The sequence below is a fragment of the Rosa rugosa genome, chromosome 3, assembly GCF_958449725.1.
Source record: "Rosa rugosa chromosome 3, drRosRugo1.1, whole genome shotgun sequence".
NCBI lineage: Eukaryota > Viridiplantae > Streptophyta > Magnoliopsida > Rosales > Rosaceae > Rosa > Rosa rugosa.
This window is the reverse complement of record NC_084822.1, coordinates 30277086-30298682: the sequence shown is the minus strand read 5'-3', so window position 1 is coordinate 30298682 and position 21597 is coordinate 30277086. Positions and strand designations below refer to the sequence as shown.

Below are 21597 nucleotides of genomic sequence, written 5' to 3'. Positions count from 1 at the left end.
TCAGTCCCCCGACTTTCAATTTCATCAAAAACACCCCCGCACTATCATTTTCTCGTCCAATAGATCCCTCCGACTCAATTCCGTCAATTTCAGACGTTAAATGCTGACGTGGCATTTCCAACTCATCAAAAGTGGGGCCCACACGGATGTGAAATTCCCAAAATGACCCTGGCTCTTTAATATCTTATTCTCACTCCCTCACGATCTTCTCTCCCTTCTTTTCTTCTTCTCTCTTGTCTCTTCCTCCTTTATTCTTCTTCTGCTTCACTCTCACTCCTCCACACTTTGAGCTCAGAGTTTGAGACAAGCAACCAACAACCATGGGCTGCGTTTCTTCCAATCTGTTCAACCACAACGACGACTTCTCCCAGCTCGGCAGCTCTGCCTTGAGCCACCACATCGTCTTCCTCACCTCCTCCACCTACAGCCTCCCCACCCACCACCCCACCTTCTCGATTCACATTGGGTTCCATCTTTCCCACCTCCCTCTCCCAGCCCAGATCGCTCTGGTCCGACCCGAAGTCATCAACTCTTGGGAGCTCATGGCCGGCCTCGACGCTGACAGCTTCCGGTTCTCGCCGCTCCCGCCGCCGAAGCCCTTCTCGATTCGAACCTCGAAATCCACATGCCACAGTTCAAATTTGGTCCACAATAGCAATAAAAACAAACCCAATACATAAACAGAATGCATGAAACCAAATTTTTCAACCCAAATCAAACCCAGCCGCCCCTATTCTAACTCAGATCACAGCCCCAAAATTTTCCAGCAATTGACATGACTTCAAGAACACCGAAACCAACCCTCCAAGAACACCCACACCAGCCCTCCCCTCACCTCCTCATCCATCTCCAGAAGTGGAGAATAGAAGTGGGGTTTGATTACCAATTTGAGTCGGAGTCGTTTGGGAAATTGGGAGGGCGAGGTCGGCATCGGCGTTTAGGGATTTGAGGATCGGAGGTAGAGCAGACGAGGATGAATTGGGTGGCTTTGCAGACGAGGTCGCGCTGCGGACTATCAGTGGGGAGCGGCGGAGGTGGGCTGAGCAGCCATCTCTGAGCTTGAGCAGAAACGAAGAAGAAGAGAAGAAAAGAAGGGAGAGAAGATCGTGAGGGAGTGAGAATAAGATATTAAAGAGCCAGGGTCATTTTGGGAATTTCACATCCGTGTGGGCCCCACTTTTGATGAGTTGGAAATGCCACGTCAGCATTTAATGTCTGAAATTGACGGAATTGAGTCGGAGGGATCTATTGGACGAGAAAATGATAGTGCGGGGGTGTTTTTGATGAAATTGAAAGTCGAGGGACTGAATTGATGTGAGGTCCATACCACAGGGTGGTAAACAGTATTTAGCCCTATTCTTTAACTAATATCTGTATCTATAATTTGAGCATATGAAATTGGTTATACTCTTATCATGTCAGGTAAGATTTATTAAGAATATCATAGTTTTATTGGTATTGCCCTAACCTTTGCAGGAATTGCAATTCATGATGAGTCTCTTTTATGCAAAGCACACATAGTGTCACCTATGTGATCGATATAATTTTTAAATATTATGATAAAAATAGAAATACGAATTTTTACCTTATTTAATTAAATTTACATAGTTTTAATATAATATTTATAAAAATTATACTCATATTATATTTTCATCAAAAATAGTAAAAACAGCACCCCGGCCCTCACATAACATCTCATAGATGGATATGAGAATTGGTATAGTGAAAGAACGAGGTGCTAAAATGAAGATAGCAATCCCAAATGAGACTTCATAGTTGAAGTTACCCTAAAGATCTTGTTTAAGTTGGCTGACTAATTTAAAATCATATATCATAAATATCTCATATTTTGCACATAAAAGTACTAAAATAAAAATGTGTCAATTTTCTCCTAGCACGATTGACTGTGTGGGTCGCATATCTCAATTATAACACACCTATGTCATCAAAACAGAACCATCAAAGAACTCATCGGCACTTGAGATGATTGAGCATTTCACATCATTGTCATCGCCAAGTGAGTTTTATTTAAACCACATGAACACTTTACCGTCAAAATTAATCTACTGCCTAACTATTAAAACTAGACCAATCAAATTAGTGAGGACAAACCCTTAGTCATGAAACTCGAAGAGCACTGATCGACTTGATTCTATTTCTTGGTGAAACATTTAGGCTGATAAATTGAAATCCTCTCCTTTCCCCCTACCTTGCAGATATATGATAGAAAAGTTCGCTAAGGATGATTGTCAATAGTACCTGTACAACGGTGGTAAACGTCATGCTCACTCCAACTATGTGTGATATTTCTCCAGTTCTCCTTCTCGATGATTCATAAGGAACATTAAATAAAAGATGATGACGACTCAGCTAGTTTTTTAATGCTCCACTCATACATTTACACACCCACCGCACCGCAACAATGACACGTCATTTGGCTCAACATTTAGAAGCATCTCTTGCATTTAATAATTTGAAGACCGAAAAAGAACAGACACAAACAGACGATCCAAACTGCGATCTGTACTGGGAAATATTATATCATCATATTAGGCCTATTAGCATGAAGGAACCTAGAGGTTGCTTGGTTCAATAAAACACAAAGAGGGTAAACACAGGTGTTGCAATAAGATTTGCACTAAATAACCCTATCCTAATAGGAATAATTGATACAGGAAACTGTGTACTGTGGTTCTGATCTGAGCAACAAATCTTCACAGCCTTTGCCTGTACCACATACATATACATCTGCATGTAGTATATACAAGAAGCTATCTGTGATTAACTACCCACCCTCCTCCTCTAAATACTACAACAATGTCGAACTCCTTTGGTTAATGACTTCAAATAGAGGTTCTACGCCCTCTGGTTGAAGTCCATGAAACTCGGGTGAGGCTGCCCGTTGACGTTCTGGTTATGAAGCACGTGAAGCTGCTGGTGCTGGTGCTGGTGCTGGCTCTGGCTACCACCCAGCTGATTATGCAAGGCAGACTGGGGCGGCGCATATTGAGGGGGGAGCCCTCTGTAGAAAGGGTTTCCACTCCCATGGGGGATTTGGCTGGTTTCAATCTTAAGCCGCTCCACTTCCTCCTTTAATTTTTCATTCAAGGCTGCAGGTGTAAAATAAAAAATTAATTCAGATATACGCTAATTAAACTTGAAGGCTCTAGGTGTTTGGAAACACATAAAAACATAACAGTTCCATCACTCCAAGGCTTCTACAAGCCCCACATAAAAACAGGCAAAACATACTAAAGCATAAGCATTACCATCTCTCAGCTGTGCTTGTTGCTCCATAGACTGTAGCCGAATTTTGAGCTCCTTATTTTCAGCAGTTATTGCAGTAGTGTCTCTCTGCATCAAACATAAGATACATAAACATCATTGTACTTTGTATTAATTGTAACCATTCCTTTATTATCTGTCTTGTTATGTTTATATGATCACTTCAACCAACATAAAAGCACGACAACCAACGAGACACAATCTGAGTTTTCAATCAGGTCATCAGCAGGCTGACAGCAAGAGAATTTGCATAATTTTATGCCATAGAGATTAAGTACCTAAGAGCCCACCTATAATTTAAGGAGACACATACATCCAGTCACGTGGCACATCAAATGTATATCATCACTTGAGGTGTTTGGAAGTAATGATTCAGATATTGATAAACTACACACCGCATGCATATATCATAGTATGGACATCTGAAGATGCACCTACCTTCTACACACTGAAATTAAGCTATAACAAACAAACTTTCCACCATATCCAAGAAGCCTGAAGATATAAGGCCTGTGGTTGCAGCAAGCAGCTGTTAGATCTCGATAAGGCTTGGATATGCCCAGACTTTTAAAAAAAAAAATATCAGATACTTAGTAGATACTATTGTAAGTAAGTAGATTCAGTGGAAGACTCCAAATCTGTATTTGATATGTCAAATTATAGAATCTACAATCTAGCAACGAGAAACTGAGAAACAAAGGTTCCACGTCAGTAGATTCAAATGAAAATCCCAAATTCTCAAATCCATTTGTCATATCAAACTCTAGAGTCTTCAAGGAAGAAAGATAAACCAAACCAATGTTTGCCAGAAGAAGAAGAAGAGAGAGCTCAGAAGGGTAGAAAGAGAGCTTAGTTGTAAAGACTTGTGCTGAGAGCAAAAGGATGCTTATTGAGAACTGTACCAATGCTTTAATACAACATTAATTTACACGAAGTAAAGTCTTGAAATAACTACCATGCTACTGAAGTTATAACCTAACATAACTAACTAGGTGGGGTTGTAACTTCTCAGTGAAAAAGGTCAAAAAGGGTCTTGAACTCCAAACACTTCACACCTACAAATGCTACTCAAACCACGTATAAGCCTACTCATTATTCCCTAGTCCAGCTAGAGAAGGTCTTTGAGAGTGGCTGGAGTGCCACATGGCTCATCAGACCCACCGATATAACAGACTAACATGCCCGTGAGGTGTGGCATATTTTGGGCTATTCTGTTAGTAGTAGGGGGTTCCAGACTTGACATGTTAGTTGTTGGTGGGTCTCAGACACGCAGCAGAAAAGCCCCACCTAAACCGTTTTGGACCTTGTCACTCTGGAGTTATAACATAACATAATCAGGCTGCATATAAACATGCAGCAGGGGGGGCTATGGACATATGCTTACATTTTTTCCCTTTACAACTGACATTTAATGTATCTTACAATATTAAAAAAAAAATGAATTTAAATTACTCAAATGAAGAGAATTTCAAGGGGATTTAATTTCTGAAATAATTGTCATTCATCTTAGAAAACTATCTAATCTTTTAACACTAATTAGGAACTGATCCTTAATAGCTACTTATTATTTACAGGCTAGGAGCAACCCATGTCATTTTCACCATCAGGTCAACCACTAACAGTAAGAACTTAGACTCCATCCTCATGTGTAAAAACAACACAGAATGTCACTAGGATACCATACACAAATACTTAGCATGTAGCATGTAATGATTGTTTTTGTTAGGCATATTAAATTAGCAACATGTATCATACAGATTGGTTAAAGTTCAGGTCTCATTTTAAAACTAAAACATTTGTCCCAGTTCAAATGCCGACATAAACCTAAGATGGTTGTGACAGACACAGTTACCTTATGTTTCAGTTATGCATATGTCTTTTGAGCTGATTTTGAGCTTGTTTTCAAAACCGCGTTATTTTAGGAACCAGAGGATTAACAATTTAACAAGTAGAAAACGAGAAATAGCCATAAATAACGTTTCGAAAGATATCAACCCGTGCTCAGAAACCAGACCACCCCCAGAAACATACAAAGAAATTAACTTCATGATAATCACTGCAAACCATAAAATTCCATTTATGCAAAGACCATGCATAACAATCCAAACAGTGGGTTCCATTCAATTAGCCAGTAGTACCTAAAAGTCTTGCCCAATTCATACTCCCTTACTCTAAGAACCTACGAAAGTCAAAAGTCTTAGGTATTACCTGTAACAGTGTGACCTGTGCCGATAGGGTGGTTGCCTCTGTCTGAAGCGTCTGCACCTTCCGCTCCAGCTCATTTGCATATCTCACCTTCCTCTCCTTGGACCTCGCAGCAGATTGTCTATTAGCTAAGATCCTGTACACCACAAAATTTACAAATCTCAATTTCTCATTCCACCAAACAAATAATATCTAAAAAAAAACCCCCAACTTTTCAGCAAAAAAAACAAATTAGCCCAACTAATTAATCAAATTAGATTCATTACTGTGAAAATTTTCGAAAACTCAAAGCTTAATTTCCCCGTTGATCCCAAATTTGGAGAAACCATAGAGAAAACCCTAGAAAGAAAGAATGATCCCAGTGAAGGAAATGGAAGCGAAAAGGAGGCACCTTTTAGCTCTCTTAGGGTCAATCAGAGAGAGCTCAGCCAGCTTATCAGGAGTTATGGACTTCTTGAGCCCATCGAGAGAGAGCTCAGAATCAAAGGAGCCGTCCATGGAGTTGCTGTGCCTGTGGTGGCCGCCGCCGGCCCTCTTACCCCCAACGACTTCCTTCCCGCCGGCGTCTCCGGCGAGCGCGAGGCCGTCGAAGAAGTCGGAGTCGACGGAGAGGCTGCGGAAATGCGCGGCGGCGGCGCTGGGCCTGGGGCGGGAGGCGGAGGAGTCGTCGGAGTCGATCGGCATGGGGACGACGGCGGAGTTGGCGGGGGTGGTGGTGGTGGTGCCACGTGGCGGGGGGACGGGAGAGGGGGAGGGGGAGGGGAAGGAGGAGAGGTCGAGGTCGGAAGGGTCGAAGAGGAGGAGGTCGTCGAAGTTGGGGAGGCGGAAGGAGGAGAAGTCGGAGTGGGCGCGGCGGTGGTAGGACCCACCGCGGTGGGGGGTCTCCGGCATCTGCTCAATGTCGTTTGAGGAGGTGGGTGAGGTGAAGCTGTGGCTGTTGGAATCCATTGTTTCTGAACTCTGATGAAAACGACACGGCGTCTGCTCAGGCCAGGTGTTCAGTGTTTGTTGAAGGAAAGGTGGAGTCTTGAAAACAACAGGGAACAAGAAGAAGGGAAGAGGTGTGGGAGGGATTTTGATGAGAGAGTGGGTTGAATATATAGAGAGAGAAAAAGGAGAGCAAAAGGGGAGGGGTTGGTAAAATGAGAAAAAGCACTTTGGGTTTGGGTTTAAGTAGCCTAGTTTTATTTATGTTAATTTTTTGTTTATATATAGAAAAAGCCTAGTTTTATTAATTTTATATTTAAAAAGAAAAAGGTTTGGTTTTATTTAGTGGGTCACTTTGTTATCCTTATGCTAATGATAGTTAATTGAGAATCATTATTCTAAAACTTTGTAGTGTGGACTTCAACAGCAAACATGATTGAAGGTAGGAGAAGTTGTGATCCCTTTTAGTTTTGTTTTTGGTATTTATAAAAATTACTATCAATGCATCAAAGTGAGTTACATGAGTTTCTTAAAATATTGATAATGTTCACATGAAGCGAAAAACTTGATAGTTGTGGTAAAGGCTAAAATAGACGGTAAAACTACCAAAATAAAAGTATGTTTAGAGCATAAGGAATTATGCATATATACACCATATTCTTATCTTGGCTTTACCATGTGCTTATAGTATATCATATTCGATGCATATACATTCTATAAAGCCCCTACATTTTGTTTTTTAGCTTGGGTATAGGAAGCAATAACATCATAAGTGTTTGCAAAGGCATGTCGCATCTTTCCATAAAAAATTTGGATGTGGAGAACCTTCTATTTTTTGAAATATGTAGTTATAGATTCTAAACTAGATAAAGACTTAGCAAGGATGAGAAGGAACATAAGTACTACTTTCACAAGGTACAAGTGCTAGAAATCTTGGCGACTCAATTTCTCATTCAATTTTTCTTTATCAAAATTTTTCTTAACTTCGTTATTAAAGAGTTCTAAACATACAAAATACTTTTGCAAGTTGTACTTTGTTTTTTTTTTAAATAAATAAAATCTAGATATAATGGTAAAAATTTTAGACCATGATTTCTCTTTCTTTATCACCAATCACTGTTCGAGACGCACGATTCTATTTTATCATCATTTCATTCATCGTTCACGCTGTTTCTTTTTCTTATTAATGAATAGATTTCTTTACTTATAGGAGAATCTGAAGTATCACAAAAGATTCTCTTTTTTTTTCCTTTTTTTTTTTTTTTTTTTGAGAATCAGAAATATCTACAAACGCCTAACCACTCATATGTCACGCCCCGAATTTTGAATAACAAATTCAAATCCGAAACATGAATTAAACAACTTAAACAAATAAACGTTCTGAATTTTTTTTTTCTCAGAAACAACCTCGCCACTCACGCTCAAATTCAAAACTCGCAGACCTCGAGTTAATTATTACAACTCACTCGTACAAAGTAAATTGTAAAGCTCTAATGAGCATAACAAACCTCACAACTGAAAATCAGAGTATTACAAAGCAGCTACTCTACACGGTTCGATCACCTTCCTGAATTCTCCAGTCCTGTAGGATTATCCGCTACACCGTTTGAATAGTGTACCGGGATTGCAACAACACAAAACCCGGTAAGCTTTTGACAGCCAGTATGAGTAAAAGAAAGAATGGTTGATTTATTATAACACAGTACTTTTAACTCAAGTAACAACCAACAATTTCAACATCCACAAAGAAAACCACAATCTCGATAATCGATCACCAAAATCATTAACTCCAAATCATTTGAAATCACACACAAAGAAATCAAATGAATCACTCATCTCTACTCTTAACAAGATGTCTTTATCCCCACAATACGGAATAATATTTCTCAACTTTCTACAAGTCTCATCCATCACTGCACTTCCCAATTAAACTAATAAGAACATTAATCATGCATAGAAAATTAATTCAGGAAATAACCAACACGCATAAAATCAGAAGTCATAGTAATCTCTGCATATAATTTAGTTCAGGAGATTACATTAAAAACAAACAATAAAATGAAAACGAGAAATAAACGGGAAATCGAACCATAGAAATGATCAAGGAAATAAATAGAGATAATAAACAATATAACCGAAAAAGAAGAAAAGAGAAAAAGAATAGAAATTTAAACAAAAGAATTAACAAGGAAATTAATTAAAAACATCATCAACTCACACTAATAAATCCATCCAAAACTCAACACCTTTTACCAAAAGGACTCTTACAAGTCACATCGTGACAAAATCATAGGAAATGTTAACCTAACAAATCATTATGAAAATCCGGTCCAACCTGGACACGTTGGCAGACAGACTAGAGCTCTAACTGATCGAAATCACTAACCGGGCCAAAGGCGTAATTACGATATATTGCCTGAGGATGCAACCTGCAAACCCCGGATCTTTAGGCCAACCTGACCCTTAGATCAAAACATTTAAGCGAGTCGCACTGGACCCAAAATGTTAAAACAAATCAAACGGAGAAATCACAACCTGTGACTCTCAAATCCTCAGACCACCGGTCGTCAGATTAAAACATTTAAAATGGTCATACCGGACCTGAAAATGTTTCCCAACCCAAAAGGAGAAATCACAACCTGCAACTCCCCAAATCCTCAAACACTTTTCAAAACAATAGAAATACCATTTCCCACGACATATTGTTTCCCGAAAAGTCATACCCAAAAACAATATATGAACTCACTCACAAATATTGTTTGCATCACAACAATTCTACCAATACATATATGTTTCCGACATATGTAAATATTCAATTCAATAATCCACATACCACAATGCCACACCATCCATATATATATTCCACATAAATATATATATACGTAATTATCCGCTCAGGGATAATCACTAATACCAACTATAGTCCACACAATAAAATCGTGAAATTCATTTTTATAGTTTAAATACATTTTACTTACCTATGGACCGTAGTTGATCAAGCCCATATGATTTAAAACAAATATTTATTTCATAAATATTTTCACACAATTACGACAAAATAAAGTAATTAAATTTATTCGGTTCGTAATATGAACCACGTGAGGTTTACTCACCTCGATATTCCCGCTGCGTCTTCAATTCAACACAATACACACCGAAACCGCTCACCCAAGGGAGACCGTCAATCACCTAATCAAACATGACCTTAACTTAGCCAACAACTCAAAAACATACTCAAACGACAATCCAACGGTCAGATTCTAATTTAATGATGATCCAACGGTCGGATCGAAATTATACGATGATCCAACGGTCAGATCCTCACGGATCGCCCTCAGGATCATCCTCCAAAATTATCACGAAGATCCAACGGTCGGATCTTCCTGAATCGTCCTTACAAACATCTCCACAAAATTATACGAAAATCTGACGGTCGGATTCTCACGAATCGCTTTCCGAATCACCATTTCTCAATTATACGAAGATCCAACGGTCGGATCTTCGCCCGTGACCACACAAAGTCATCGGGACAGTCATACGATCAACATATTAAAATTTGAAGCAAAACCGACGGTCAGATCTTCGCAGATCGTAAACCGAAAGTAATGCATAAAAACCGAAACCCTAGCATGCATCAACTTTCTCCAAAATGACCTTATAATATATCCAAACGACCGTATCGATGCGTAGATGAATAAACTGAAAACAAAACACCAAAATATGGCTGGACGCGCCACCACGCGCCGCCACAAGCTACTGGTCAACCGGTGGTCAACGGCGGCAGTCAACGCCGGGTCAACCACCTCCGATGCAAAAGTCGTCAACTACAAACTTCTTCAAAATAAAAGGGTGATCAACTTTCATACCTGGAGCTAAGTCTGGTTCGGCCTAGATCGTCCTAGATCATGCTTGGAAGTTGGATTAATCTGGGCCGTCTGATCAGATTTCCAGATTGAATCAGGGACGTCGAATTTTCAATTCGTGATCCTTCACTCTACACTCAAAATCGTCGTGCAAGGAGGATATGAGGATGATCAGGGGGAGGAGGAGATCACGAAAATAGGAAGGATTGGCCGAGGAGACGCCGGAAAACTGGTTCTCCGGTCGGGTCGGTTTCGCACGGCTGGGCTCCTTCGATCCAGCTTTGGCGACGACGGCGGGGCAAGCGGAGGGCACCAGGCAGCTGGGCGGCTTGCGGCGATCATAGTGAGTGCCGGGTCGTGGCCGGAGAACGCCGGAGGAGAGAGATGGGGCCGGGTCGGGTCAGCGGGTCGGCCGGCCTGGGAAGGGTTTTCGAACGAGAGAGAGAGAGAACCGGGGGCTGTTCCGCAAAAAAAAACCAATTTTTCTGTCCTTAATGACAGAATTTGGATTTTTTGACTATTTATAGAAAAATCTCAATTTTCAAATATTCATAACGTATTCATACGAACTCCGAATATTGCGTTCCACATATGCACAAGATCGTATCGACAAGCTCTACAACTTTCATGAAGGAAGTTTTCCCAAATTTTGAACGTATAAAAAGTCAACTTTCGCGAGCCCCTAAATAACGTTCGTTTTCGAAAATTAATCGTTCGAACTAATTCCACAACTTCTCCGAGCCTCGTACTCGCTCCCACTATCGTGAAATCATTTCTAAAAAATCCACGGAATTTAATTTGGATTTTTCGGGGTATTACACATAAAACTCATAAAAGTTAAGAGTAACAAGTAAGTCCTTTCAAAAAAAAAAGTAACAAGTAAGTTAAGAGAATGATCAATCAACCTCCATACTCAATCTGATTGTGTAAATATCATAACTCCGTAAAAATATATACATGTCACCTCTTTAGAATCAGGAATGGCCTTAATTATCTAAGGGTAAAAATTAAAAATAGTATCTGAACTATACCTCTATCTTACTTATGGTACTTGAACTTTATTTTTTGCCACAACCAGTATCTAAACTCTTCAAGTTCTTTTGAAGTGGTACCTAAGGCCACATTCAGTCACAAATTTAGTCAAAAATGACAAGTGAGGAGCATGTGTTTTATTAATCAAGGTTAAAGATGACAATTTGTACTAGTCGTTAACTGTATCATGGCCCAAGCCACTATCTTCTTCTTCTCAATCTTTGATCTATGAAGCAAAAACTCAAAATTCTTATCTCAAATCAAACAATTAATGAACCAAATACCAAACGTGTGCCTAATAAATGAGACACATGTGCCTCACGTGCCATTTCTAACCCAGTAGTGAGCGAAGGTGGCTTTAGGTACCACTTCAAGAGAACTTAAAGAGTTCAGGTACTATTTGTGACAAAAAATAAAGTTCAGGTACCATCAATAAGATAGAGGTATAGTTCAAATACTATTTGTGATTTTTTCCTTTTATCTAAATAAAAAGAATTAGTAGGCCCAACATCAAGAACATCAGCCCAAAAGCTTACCCAGACCCAACAAAGAACCGTAGCCAAATCTATTCTCCAACAGCCATCGTCGTCAATATCAAAACCAATAAACTCTATGCAAGATCCAACCACCATCGATGAAGAAGCCAACTAGAAGAGATCGACATCCATAGGGCTGAAGTCTAGCCATGATGAAGGATGAACCACCCTTGAAGGTTACACACTTGATCGCATAGACTCCCCCATAAGAGAAGACCAAACCTTTTGGCAACAAACGAGTAGGGGAGAAAAATCGACCAAAGAGGCCAGTGAAATGTCAAAACTATCATTGAGAGTCATCTTGAATGTTGAGAAATTTAGTTTAAGAGCAAGCCCTAATTTCTATTTCCAGGAGAACAGCAAGAGCAGCATCTTGTGGATGTGAAGAGAGAAAGAAGTTCTCGCAGACACTGTTGACAAAAATCATAAGAAGTGCGTAAGGCTTGCTAATAAGGGTTGCTACCTGCTAAGATATACTTGGATATTCCCGTAGACTTCATTTATTTGCATTCTTAACCTAATAAAATATTAAGAGGGAAAACTCTCAACTGTTCCAAGACAGTTCTTACTATTTGAATAAACAAAAATATTTGGAGACTAAACTTTGGATAAAGCTATGGTACGTTAACATTTCTCATACATGTCATATTTTATGTAATATTTACCACTTTGAGAACTCATATTACCACTTTAAGGACTCATTTGGTAACTAGAAAAAAATTCTTATTAAGGTAAATAATTAAGGTCCTCGTTTGAGTAAAGAAGATTCTCATTTGTGTAATTAAGTCATAAAAGTGGTAATGGGGGAAAATGTCAATTTATCCAAATTTGAGCTACACTGACCTCATTTACCCAAACATCTTATAGGATTTCCCCTTACCCAACAAATTACATATTTTTTTGCCCAATACCCAATTAAGTTAGTTTTTGTTTATTTTTAGGACAATTATGCCCTCTCTCCCTTTGTCACTTAGAGAGAGAGAGACTTCACCAGAGTCTCCGCCAAAATCCGGTGACCAGTTGCCAGAAGTCGGAATCCAGTGACCGGAGTCCGACGTCCAGTTTTATTGCCCCTCAATAATATCTAATAAATTTTTTATTGCCCCCCAATAATACTCAATAAACTTTTTATTGCCACCCAATAAAAATTTATTGGGTTTTATTGGAGGGTAATAAAAGTCTCCGGCGACCTCTTTGGAAACCTTCAGCCGATGACTGGATTTCGGCAACCAGTGACCGGATTCTGACGGCCGGTCACGGGATTCCGAAAAAGTCTCCAATGACTTTTTAATTATTTGGAGGGCAAACTTGATTTTTTACATTTAAATGAGGTAACTGGGCACACAAATCTTTTAGGGGAGTAAGTGGCATTTGTTGGGCCCAAATTGGGTAAATTGTTAAGAACCCTGGTAATGGTATTTGAGTAATTAAGTCCTAAAAGTGGTAATTGTATGTATTCTGACAAAGTCTCCAATGACTTTTTAATTATTTGGAGGGAAAACTTGACTTTTTACATTTAAATGGGATAAGTGGGCATACAAATCTTTTAGGGGAGTAAGTGGGCATTTGTTGGGCCCAAATTGGGTAAATTGTTAAGAACCCGGGTAATGGTATTTGAGTAATTAAGTCCTAAAAGTGGTAATTGTATGTATGTCATATGTCAACATACACTATAATTTTTCCTAAACTTTAGCGCCGAAATCCAACATTGCCCTCTTCAAAAGTTTTCTCTAATGTATAACCCGGACACTTGATCTTTTGAAATCATAGGGATATAAAAGTCATTGTTGCATTCAATTTCATGAGAGTTATGGTTTGTGACTACAGCACTAAAGGTTACAACAACTTATGTACTAACAGTAATGACTTGCGGGTTTGATTTCACGTTTTTTTGTTTTTGGAGAAGTCATAACTTAATTGATAATGTTAGGGGTGGGCGCGGGTCGGTGTTAGACCAAAACCGCAACCAAACCGCTTCATTCGGTTGTGCTATATTTAAAACCGCAACCGCATTTTAAAAACCTACACCGCTTACTTCGGTTACACCGTTTTGCGGTGCGGTGCGGATCGGTTTCGGTTATGTTCGACTTTCTTTTCTTTTTCGCATATTTTCGACCAAAGTCGACAAATTTAGCTGTCCTAAAATAAGTAACCATTACTATCAAAATATCAACAAAATAAAGTATAAACCACTCATAATCTGTTCACTAAATCAAGTAATGAACATTACAAGTAACCTGTTCATGACATCAACATCTCAAGTTCTCAACTACACAAATTATTAACAATCTGTCAAACCTGCATATCAACTATCAAATATCAACAATCTGTCAAACCAGCTGGTGTCGCATTGGGAGTTTGCGATGCTCCACTTCCCTGATAAGAAAGTAAGAAAAAATCAAATTAGTAAAGAATAAGATACAAACAGAAACAACAGAGCAGCTCAAAAATTCTTTCAGACTAGTAAATCGAAACAAAAGTAATCAAACCACAATAATGGATCAATCACTAGCACTGATAACAAAACCAATCTGATCATGCTCATTGCAAAATCAAACTGATGCTCTCATGCTCATTAGAAGAACTGAAGAAGCAAGCAAGTAAGAAAGGAAAGATCATTTCGAAACAAGCTTAAGTGCTGAACCCAAAATCGAACTGCAAAAGCAAGCAAGAAACTTAAGATCAAATCGAAACAAGTTGAACCCAAAATCGAACCCAAGTAAGATCAATCCAAAACTGATGCTCCCAAACAAGCTAAACATAACATATTATCATATTCCCAAACAACTTAAAAACTCAATCTTTGACCAACTAAACATAAACTTCCGATCAAAAATCACAACTTTCAACTCAAAACACAACAACCAGAACTCATTCATCAAGTAAGAGATGGAACAACATACCCAGAAATGAACAGAAAGAACCAAGCCTTGACTTGGGTATTGACAATCAAATCAAACAAAATCGAAATGAAAATCAAGTTGAACCCATACCGATTCCATCTGGAGATGAGTCGAGATGACGTCCTCGATCGGCGTTAGTCCGAGTCGGTGTCTTCGGTCGACGTTCGAAGGCTGTGAGTCGAGAGAGAGAAGGGGCGTCGTGAGTCGAGAGAGAGAACCGGCGTTCAACGACTGTGAGTCGAGAGAGAGAAGCGGCCTTAGTCGTCAGTCGACAGTCGCTGTGAGTTGAGAGAGAAAAGAGAGAGGCGGATTCGAAATGAGGGGATGAGATTGAGAGCAACTAGGGTTTTCGTATATGAGATGCTGAGACTAAGAGCAATCAAGTGCAACGGAGAGTATGTGTAACCTCATTTAGACCAATCAGAATTCGACAACTATTAAAAATAATTTTCATATAAATAAAAATTATATTAATTAAATAAATATTATTATCAGGGCCGGTTCTGTTTTTTTCGACCGGTTCACTGGCTAAACCCGGTCCTGAACAGGAGAAATCCGGTCCGGTTCGGTGAAGTCATTTTTTCCCGCCAGTTTCATCCGGTTCGATCACCGAGCCGGTTTTCCAGGCCGGTTCGGCCGGTTTTGGACCTCCGATTCGGCCAGTTTTGGACCTCCGATTCGGCCGGTTTCTGCCCACCCCTAGATAATGTGGTGGCAATACAAAGGAACCAGTAATTTAGTAGCCCGCCTTTAAAATAAGTTTCCCACACATAACACTACACTTACATGGGCATGGCCGGTCATGATGACCACAGAAATATTATCAAAGTACAGAGAAAAATAATAAAACAATCGAGCCTATCAAGTGTGGTCAAGAGAAAAAACTCTTAATTAGTTCCCTCATCCAACCTATCAAGTAGAACCTTATTTAGGGCAACACTCATCACTCTAGTAATTGATTTTTCGCCAGTAAGGAATGATTTATTCACTATAGGAGATGTTTTCTGCCCTCTAGGTGATAATTTTTCCCCGCAGTAGAAACCTGAGTTTGCAACTTAGAGATTAAAGCATCATCAGTCTTGGTTGTACCACCAATGAGCAATTCCTCCTCTTCTTTCTAGTTAAAGATTCAGCCAAATCAAACATGGATTCACAAGAGTAACCTCCAAGCCAAGATACCTAATAGTCGTGCCACCTGCACAAAGCTAGAATAGACATCAAAACTGCTCAACCTTTCTTATTTCCAGGGAGAGACCAGACAGGCTGAGCCTAGTTGCTTAATTAAAGCTAGAGATTTTGGAACCTTAGTCACAATGGTGGTCGTTGGCTTTGCCGACCAAAATCGTATTATAATCATAACTAGAGCAAGAGCACCCAATGCTAGCAGTCACAGTGGCAGTGGTGGTGGCGCTACCGCAAATACCTAAGTAACAGCCTTAGGATCTAATGGGGCCCCACACCAACAACAACAGTAGTAAGTATTAACCATCAATGTTGTTGGAGAGGAAAGATCCCACATTGGAAAAGTGACAAATAAAATATAACTTATAAGTGGGTGGCTCTTACCCAATTGTACCGAGGCCTTTTGTGATTAAAACCCAACACCTAACGGGTGGTTAAGTTGGGACAGTATCGGTACAATGGTGGGCCACTGGCCACGCTTGTCGCTGTTTAACATGGTATCAGAGCGGGTCCCTCTCCAATTGCGTCTCCACGTAGGCACGTATCATGAGCCCAAATTGGGGTTCCTTGTATTGCCATTGAAATGAAATTACCAAGTGTCCAATGTGGGCCTTGGATTGTATTGACCAAGTCTCCAATATGAGACTTGTGTCCCAATTTCCAATATGGGAATTGGATGAATGAATTTCACGTGCAGACCTAGAGCTAGGTTGCACGTGAGGGGGCGTGTTGGAGAGGAAAGATCCCACATTGGAAAAGTGACAAATAAAATATAACTTATAAGTGGGTGGCTCTTACCCAATTGTACCGAGGCCTTTTGTGATTAAAACCCAACACCTAACGGGTGGTTAAGTTGGGACAGTATCGGTACAATGGTGGGCCACTGGTCACGCTTGTCGCTGTTTAACAAATGTGGACTTAGGGAGAGAGAAAGCAGAATGAGAGCAGTGTTGCCGTTGGAACGGACCTCCCAACTGGTTGGGCAACTATGATAGCTATCGCCTCCAGTGGAGGAGGACCCCGACATCTTACAGAGTCATGCCCAAGCCGCCCCAAGTCCCACAAAACCCATGCACATGCAAATACTATAGTCAAGATCCTTAGAATAGAAGACGAAAAATGATACATATCATGACGTACAAAAAGTTTTCAAATCCATCACACCAAGACCTGAACCACCTCTTCATATTCTAGCCTTCGGAGGTGGTCTGGAGGCGGTGCGACGGGATCGGTGATGCCACGGTGGTGGATCTGGTGCAAGGGTTGTTGGCTTGGCTAGTGGGCTTTAGTAAGTCCATTGTTGATTGGGATGCACAAGTTTCGTGGGCTAAGTTAGGCCCATGATTAATTTTAGTTTATTTTACTGTTTTAGTTTATTTTAATTTTCAAGTTAATGGTGGCTTTATGCCGGTAATAAGTCTCTACCATATTTTGGTAGGGTGATGTGGGGTTTGTCCTGGATTGCACACTCAGTTTGCCTTATCTGGCCTAGCGAGGCGGCAAGCCGTTTATTTGATCAAATGGACGCAACCTCCTAGTGGCAGAATGAAACGAAGTGTCGCCGGATTTATTTCTTTGCAGCAACGTAGTAGAAAAGTTATGCTATTTGTAATGATGTTTCTTCATAATAGAGTTATATTTTCGTTATGTCACTGCTTTGTTAAAACAAATGGAGTAGCCAGTCAAACACTCTTTACTAATTGGTGCATGTTAGAATACATAGATTTTGTGAAGACATAGATTTTGTGAAGACTCTTGATATTATTTCAGGATGTCCTCTCAATACTTATTGTAATCTGGGGTTCAGGCTCTATGTCCCCCATTTGTATTCTACAGTTTCATTAATTAAGACTTGAGGGTAGCCACAAGCCCCCTTTCAAAAAAAAATCTAGCCTTCGCTGATCCACATGAAGGAAATGACCAGTTGAGGATCTTATGACCTGCGCCTACGGGCAGTAGTGTATGCCGGCAGCAAGCTATGGATTTCCACCCAAACCGGCAAGCAATTGATCGAAGCCGCCATGAGGTTGCCCAACCCTGTCATAATTACCCAACACCAATTGCAGTTTTGTAGACCCTTGGTCCCTTTGCGAGGACTTTGTGGTTGTCAAAAGAATCTTTCATTGGGCATTCCTAGATTGATACCTTACGGAAGATAGGTCAAATATTGGAGATGGTTGCCGTGAAACACTGCCGGTCAAGCATCGTCGGATAAGAAAAAGCAAGACCGGCCACCAGACATGGTCTACTCCTTGCTACCAAGAGCCTAATAGACCCGTACCATGAAGCATTTGTTGAAGGCATTGTACATGGTAGGCCAGTGCACTAACGCTTGAAAGGAACAAGGAGCTTACTAGAGTAAGACATACTATCTATGAATTGGAACTTACAAATGAATAGGATGACAAGATTATGATATCATCAATCACTTATTTTATCGATTTAAGATTGGTGGGATGTCTTTTCTCAATGAATAAGATAGGAAGATTTTTTTTTTTTTTTTAATGATATCATCTATCACCTATTTGATCGATTTAAGATCGGTGGGATGTTTGTATTATCAAAGTCTGCAACCTTTCTTGATATAACATAATAAGAGAACACAAAAGAGGGACGGGCGGTGGATTTCTTGGTGTAGTGGTACTCTCTTTTTTGGAAAGGGTAGGTGTCTCACGCGATAACAGTTACCAGGTGACTAATATCGCCTAATTCTCTTTTTTTAATTAAACAAAAAAAGAATAACTTTCAATCCTCTTCTGTTATCTGCTTCTGACTTGACCTTTCAATGCTTATGTACTACGCTTTGTGATCGAGAAATAAAGACTAGTGCTCGACTTTGAGTTTCCAGATAAAGTTTGATCTATATTCAATGTTTGTTGATAAATGTCCAGACATATCGACCCCTCTGTCCAGTAGAGACATCAAGACTCGTCCAAACATCATAGATTTAAGTACCTGTTCAGCCACAATAACCTGCTTGAAATCATGATCTACTGCCAAAGACGACAAACCCTCTAAAGCAGCTCTTGTCTGATCAGCTTGTAACACAGATCCTGCAGAGATGGATTTTGCTACCACCAGTGACTACCTTAGGGCTTGAATGACCTGCAACGTTTCCACCAGGTTCCCAAGCTCCAGCACTGTTAATAAAGACAGGAGGTTGCCACTTCACATCAATCTCCATTCGTAAAACAAGAATTTTAATTTTTACCTTGGGAAATATCAAAGACAGCAAGCAGTCTCAATTCTACGCACAGCGCCAACGAGGGCCGGTGTAGAATGCTTGACAACAATTTCACATCTCATTTTTGAAATTGTCCAGAGAGTAAAAGCAACATAGCATTATCTATCCTATCCCACTTTGTGATCTCCCCCACCTTAGGGAAAATACTCAACAACCATTGATCAATTGTAGTGATACTACCTAATTGACCCTGAAACTGATAGAGAAGCCAAACCACATAGCTCGTCCCTGGACTCATATAGTAACAAATGATCCGGACTCTCCGGGTGACATTTGCATATGAGGCATTATGGGGAGGAGATGAGTCTGAACAAATTAAACAGAGGGTATAGAAGTTAGCAGCAATGTTCCATGTACACTTTCAGCCAGAAGATTGAATAGAAGGCTACTCCTTCTTAGCATTAGCCTTATGATAGCCTGACCTGACAAAGGCAGCACCAGATTTCTCTGATGGCTGAATCTTTTATCATTTTCCCAAATGGAAGTAAAATTGAATAGATATACTAGCATCCTTCTCGGAAGAAATAGTGAATAGGATCTAAATTAACAATAGAAGAACTGTTTGGAAAGGCTCAAATCATGCCTAGATTACAAGTCTGCAGTTTCATGAGAACCAAGAATCCATCTCTCACTCCAAGGATTAATACACTCATCATTAAGCTAAAATCTGCCACCTAGTATTGTCATTGAAATTTCTACCTTCCAGAATCCTATTCCAACCCCATTAAGCTCGAGACCCTTTACTTGCAGATGGGATATCAACATTAAGAATGAAAAGTATAAGCCTTTAAGGATTTGAACCCAAAGAGCCTTAAGTTGCTGCAGAATTCTCAATTCAATAATTCACATCCTTGACAAAACTGTTAATCCTGAATGTTATTATCATCATATGAATTTACTACTCTGCAACAACAGCAACGGATCACCAGGCAACATTATTTTACTTCTACTGAAGAGCAATTTTGTCATATCATCAAGATAATATGTATGCACCACCCAAAACTTTGAAACCCTTGGGTCTAAACCTAAGAACTTTTAAGTAGCATAAGAAACATAGCATTGGAGCAAAAGACGTTTACTAAACAACATAATTAAAAGAATCACTTACCCACAGACCACAACAGGAATCAAATCACAACCGAATGTGCAACAATAGGGTCAAGGCACTCCTCGAAATGAACAGGACATAATAATTAGGCAAAATAGGTGACAGTATCACAACTATCTAGATCAGCTACCTGCATTAATTAAACAATACTCAAATAGGATCTAAGAGAAGCATCTGATAATATGAGAGAAGAGAGTCTGACAAGAGTACTTTCAATAATCTGAAAAATCAGCTACCAGCCTGTACATAGATGATCCTCTTTGGGAATTGCAACAAGAAATTGAGAAAGGATACAAAAGTTACCAACAAATCCACATTTCCGTGCATTACAACAAGGCATTGATTTAGTGTGTTTTGGATCTCAGACAAAAAGGTAAAACAATGGGGATTAAATCCGACTTGGAGGCATATTTACTTAAAACCTTTTGCAGCAACCCTTCAAATGACAGTATATTCCCCTTGAATACATCTGCCACTTGATTGATAAATATACCTGTATTATCTGAAGATTCATCAATGCCTCATGAATCCTACTGTTATCATCACAACAAAACCATGTATCCTTGGGAGTTTCTGCAGTAAGATGCAAGAAAACTAAATTCCTATGGTAACGACCATAAAATATATAATAAAACTACTAATGATTCAAACTCAGTTTTAACTTCTCAGTCGCAGTACTATACCTTAAGCAACTGATGTGAAACTCCTCAGCCTAACAAGAATTAACAGTAAGAAAATAAATGACAACATGGTTAGAGAAGTAAAAGAAGTAAAATTTTGAAAATTTCTGCGTACAATCAGGTGACTGAACAGAGTACTTATAAGTAATAAATACTAAGAAAAATGGAGTAAATCAACCAGAGAAATCTATTCTTGAGTCCTGGAAAAGTATGATTGAATTTTGATTTTGGTAAAACCCACAGAACTGCTGTAGCAAGAGCATTGTGTTCAGACTTCAGAGGGATGCAGTCAGACTCAGACTAAGAAAATTGATCTTCTAGGCTAGAAGTTTCACATGCCCTTGTACCATTGAAAACTCGCTAGAAAAAAGCTGTACTTTACTAGAGCAACAAACCTTGCAGAGAACACAAACCAATTTCAAATTCTTGTGTCAGACATACAACAACCGGTCTTGTGATACTTGATGACTCTCCAAACAGCAGCTTTAATACTGTTTCCAAATTATTGCTGAAAAAGATATCCTCCTGAAATCCCAAAATTGATATGCAAATCTGAAATGCCAAAACATATAGAAAACTGTACTATCTACAAACTACAGCCGAGCACACAATCAATCAGAAAATCGAATACC

General features: G+C 39.5%; 1 protein-coding gene across 1 annotated transcript; it reads right to left on the bottom strand.

Moving 5' to 3' along the window:
- Positions 1-2524: 2524 nt before the first annotated feature.
- LOC133736892 (transcription factor VIP1) lies at positions 2525-6640 on the bottom strand. Its single transcript, XM_062164494.1, has 4 exons — positions 5882-6640; positions 5494-5626; positions 3270-3354; positions 2525-3110 (listed from the first exon to the last, which is right to left on the bottom strand). Exons 1-4 carry the CDS (start codon positions 6436-6438, stop codon positions 2857-2859), a joined length of 1029 nt encoding a protein of 342 aa, XP_062020478.1. The 5' UTR covers positions 6439-6640; the 3' UTR covers positions 2525-2856.
- Between the last annotated feature and the right edge of the window lie 14957 nt (positions 6641-21597).

Bases quoted from the DNA above. Each gene is read 5' to 3' on its own strand.
- LOC133736892 (XM_062164494.1), bottom strand. From the start codon at position 6,438: ATGGATTCCAACAGCCACAGCTTCACCTCACCCACCTCCTCAAACGAC. The intron at 5,627-5,881 runs GTGCCTCCTTTT...TGTGGTGTACAG, and splicing joins GACCCTAAGAGAGCTAAAAG to GATCTTAGCTAATAGACAAT. The intron at 3,355-5,493 runs GTAATACCTAAG...TGTTTGATGCAG, and splicing joins CACAGGTCACACTGTTACAG to AGAGACACTACTGCAATAAC.